Source organism: Austrofundulus limnaeus, unplaced genomic scaffold (assembly GCF_001266775.1).
Source record: "Austrofundulus limnaeus strain Quisiro unplaced genomic scaffold, Austrofundulus_limnaeus-1.0 Scaffold26, whole genome shotgun sequence".
Lineage (NCBI taxonomy): Eukaryota > Metazoa > Chordata > Actinopteri > Cyprinodontiformes > Rivulidae > Austrofundulus > Austrofundulus limnaeus.
In genome coordinates this window covers 555,584-558,932 of record NW_013952428.1, presented here as the reverse complement: position 1 = coordinate 558,932, position 3,349 = coordinate 555,584, and the positions used below count along the sequence as shown (strand labels likewise).

Genomic DNA, 3,349 nt, shown 5'->3' with positions numbered 1-3,349 from the left:
GTTTATGGTTGAATGTGGGCATGTAGAGGGTAGAATCTGAGGCGGTACCTTGTGCGCAAACTCTGACGTGCGGCTGTGATTTATAAAGGAAAGATGAGCAGAAACATGCGTACGCACGGTTTTATAAATCTGAATTTTTTTTTGGCGTATGCCATTTCTGCCTTTTGGCCGTACGTTCACTTTTAGTATGGTTTCCATGCTCTCCTTTATAAATCTGACCCCTGGTCCTTGAGGGCCTCTATCCTGCCTGTTTTATTTGTTTCTCTGCTCCAACACACCTGATTTAATGTGGAGGACCAGGACTGAAAACAAGACTGCAGTATAAAAATCAAAGGCCAAGTTGTTTCAGAGTCTGGGGACTTCCACTTCACAAACCCCAGTCCCTCAATGCTTAAATTTAGCCCTCAGAGGTGGAAGATCTCAGACATTTTTAGAGTTGTAACAGTCAAGAAACTTGGACATAAATCTCATCTTGACATCAGGGATCACTTGGGAGTCACAATCAAATGTACTGTTGTAGAGTGAAATGAAAATTAAACATTCATTACCTTATTCAATAAGTTCTAAGATTTTCAACCCTAAGTTCAGACAAAACCTTCCCACAGACATGTATTTTTTTTTTTTTAAAATGAACATATAATTATGAAATCAAAATGCTGTCCAGGCAGCAAAACTCAGAACAGAACCCGTGGTGAACAGACACAGGCATACAGCACCAGGACTGACACATAAAGAGTATAATGCCAAACTGAGGAACAAAAAAATATTAAAATCACAGGAGAATATAGAGACCGTTACCCCAAAATACCCACCACCTTGTGCAGAGAAAACTAGGATGGGGTGCAGGTGAGGGTGGTAGGTCAGAACTAAACTAGAGGACAGACTACTGAGAGACACAGGAAACCAAGCCAAAACTCAGAGACCGACCGGTCAGAACCTCAAACAACACCAAAACCAAAAAATCAGTGTCCAAACAAACATAAAAGTGCATTAACAGTTCAAGGTCAACATGTAGAAAATTACTTGTGATCAATCTAGTGGTGATGTAGTTTCAAGGTCTTTTGGAGGAATTTAAATTTTGGGATTTTGACATGTAACTGATTAAAACACTTTTCTCAAACTTCAATGTTCTGTTTAAAATCACTCCCAAGGGTCCTGTTAGTGGAGGAGAGAGTGAACGATATGAATTAGCTCAATGTGAGAGGAAGAATAGTTTGTATAAATGCATAACTTGATCAAGAATCACCACAATTTATTTCTTTTGTGGTGATAAACAGTGACAGTTTCTTTACAACTTATGAGTCCAGTTACAACTCTTATAAAAGAATAGTTTATATTAATGCAGGTTTTAGGGGTGTCAAACCAATTTTTACCAAGGGCCACATGGTGGCCACCTATGGGGCGCCAGTATGTAAAATGAAAAGCAAAAGAAATATTCACTAACATATTTTTCACTTTTTATCTCTATTATTGAGGGTTAAATTTTTCCACTAACATTTTATTGTTATTCAGCTCTCTGTTCTTACATTTAGCTAATTTTTACTAAATGTTAGATTTAAATGTTAAAAAAATATATTATATATATTAAATCCTAAATCTAAATGTAAATGTTAAACCTTAAATGTTAAAGTCAAATGTTGAAGTTCACATTTAGGTATTTTGGAATGGAACACAGCCTTTGCTGTTGGTGCTCGGCTTGAGTTTGACATGTGCTTTAGGGTACGGGGTGCCGTTTGTAAAGTTACACCGTCAAAAATTACCACCAATATTTTTGTTTTATTTTGCCTTTTAAAAGAAAAAAGAACAGATTTATTTTTCAAATTCAGTTTTTCACCGATTCATACATTTATAAATGTCATAGTTTTTGAACTGAATATTTAATTGTGACTTAAATATTTAGTTTTGAGCTAAATATTTAGCTAGCAACTTAAATATTTAGCTAGCTACCTAAATATTTAACTTGCTGGTTAAATATTTAAGTAGCTACCTAAATATTTAAGTTAAATATTTAGCTAGCTACCTAAATATTTAACTTGCTAGCTCAAAGCTCAAAACTAAATATTTAAGTCACAAGTTAAATATTTAGCTTGTTAACTAAATATTTAATTTGTAAGTTAAATATTTAGTTTATAAACTCAATATTTAATTTGTAAGTTAAATATTTAGCTTGTTAACTAAATATTTAATTTGTAAGTTAAATATTTAGTTTATAAACTATGACATTTATAAATGTATAAATCATATGGTGAAAAACTGACTTTGAAATATATATCTGTTCTTTTTTTCATATAAAAGGATAAATAAAACAAAAATACTGGTGGTCATTTTTGACTGTGTAACTTTACAAACGGCACCCCATTTTAGGGGCTATAAAACATGATTGGTTCTGAAGTTGTGCCTATTCCTTAGGTAATATGTTTTTAACAAGAACCTGTAATATCTGTTGGAGATAATGTACTTATGAACACTTGGCAACATAACGCATGCTTCATTCATGCCCCAGAGATCCTAATGTTTGAGATATGGATCCTGAATTATTGTGATTCATACTGATTCATGATTGGTTATTATGTGATCAGGTATGGCGTGATCCATGCTGGAGGGATCGGTAAGTTCCTCAGCGACTGGATTAGGAATGGAGAACCTCCTTACGACCTGATTGAATGTGACCCTAACCGATATGGCAAATGGGCTGATGTCCCTTTCATGTGTTCCAAAGCTAGAGAATCATATGGCTTCAACAACGTGGGTAAGAAGAGGCTGTTAGTACTGCTTAGTGGAGAAAAGCATCATGATGGACCTATCACTAAATCTCATCACGGTCTCTTCAGTTGGTTACCCAAAAGAGGAGCGTTTTGCTGGTCGACCAACCTCCAGGACAAGTGGTGTGTACGAGCTGCTGAAGGACAAATGCTCCATGGGTTTCCATGCTGGCTGGGAACAACCTCACTGGTTCTACAAACCTGGAGACGACATCGGATACAAGTATGGCTCTTCTTTCTGCCTGAGATTTTGCCGTAATCTGAACAACAAAAATCAACTTTGGTTTGAACACTTAAAGGGCTGTGCGTGGTTGGGGGCAAGTATTATGTGAAAAAAAAACTTTTAGAGCTTTATATCGTGTTATAATATTATTCCCTGATCAAAACCTTCCCCAAAGCAGTGTTTGAAAATGTTCTGAAGGAAAATACACAATACCCTCCCTTTTAAAATTAAGGTGAAGGTAGAATGATATTTTTACTAATATAGTCTATGTATGAAACACTGAACAGATTTTTTTTAAAGGGATCCCCGACTAGTTGTAACATTAGACTTTATATGATAAACATATATTTTAACTGTAAAATAA

At 35.1% G+C, this 3,349-nt stretch overlaps 1 protein-coding gene across 1 annotated transcript in view; it reads left to right on the top strand.

Moving 5' to 3' along the window:
- dmgdh (dimethylglycine dehydrogenase) overlaps window positions 1-3,349 on the top strand; it is a gene marked incomplete at its 3' end in the record, with an annotated part of 47,996 nt that overhangs the window by 39,351 nt on the left and 5,296 nt on the right. Inside the window, 2 exon segments of the mRNA XM_014004686.1 lie at window positions 2,580-2,749; window positions 2,832-2,985. Of these exon segments, the coding sequence (XP_013860140.1) occupies window positions 2,580-2,749; window positions 2,832-2,985 (324 nt within the window).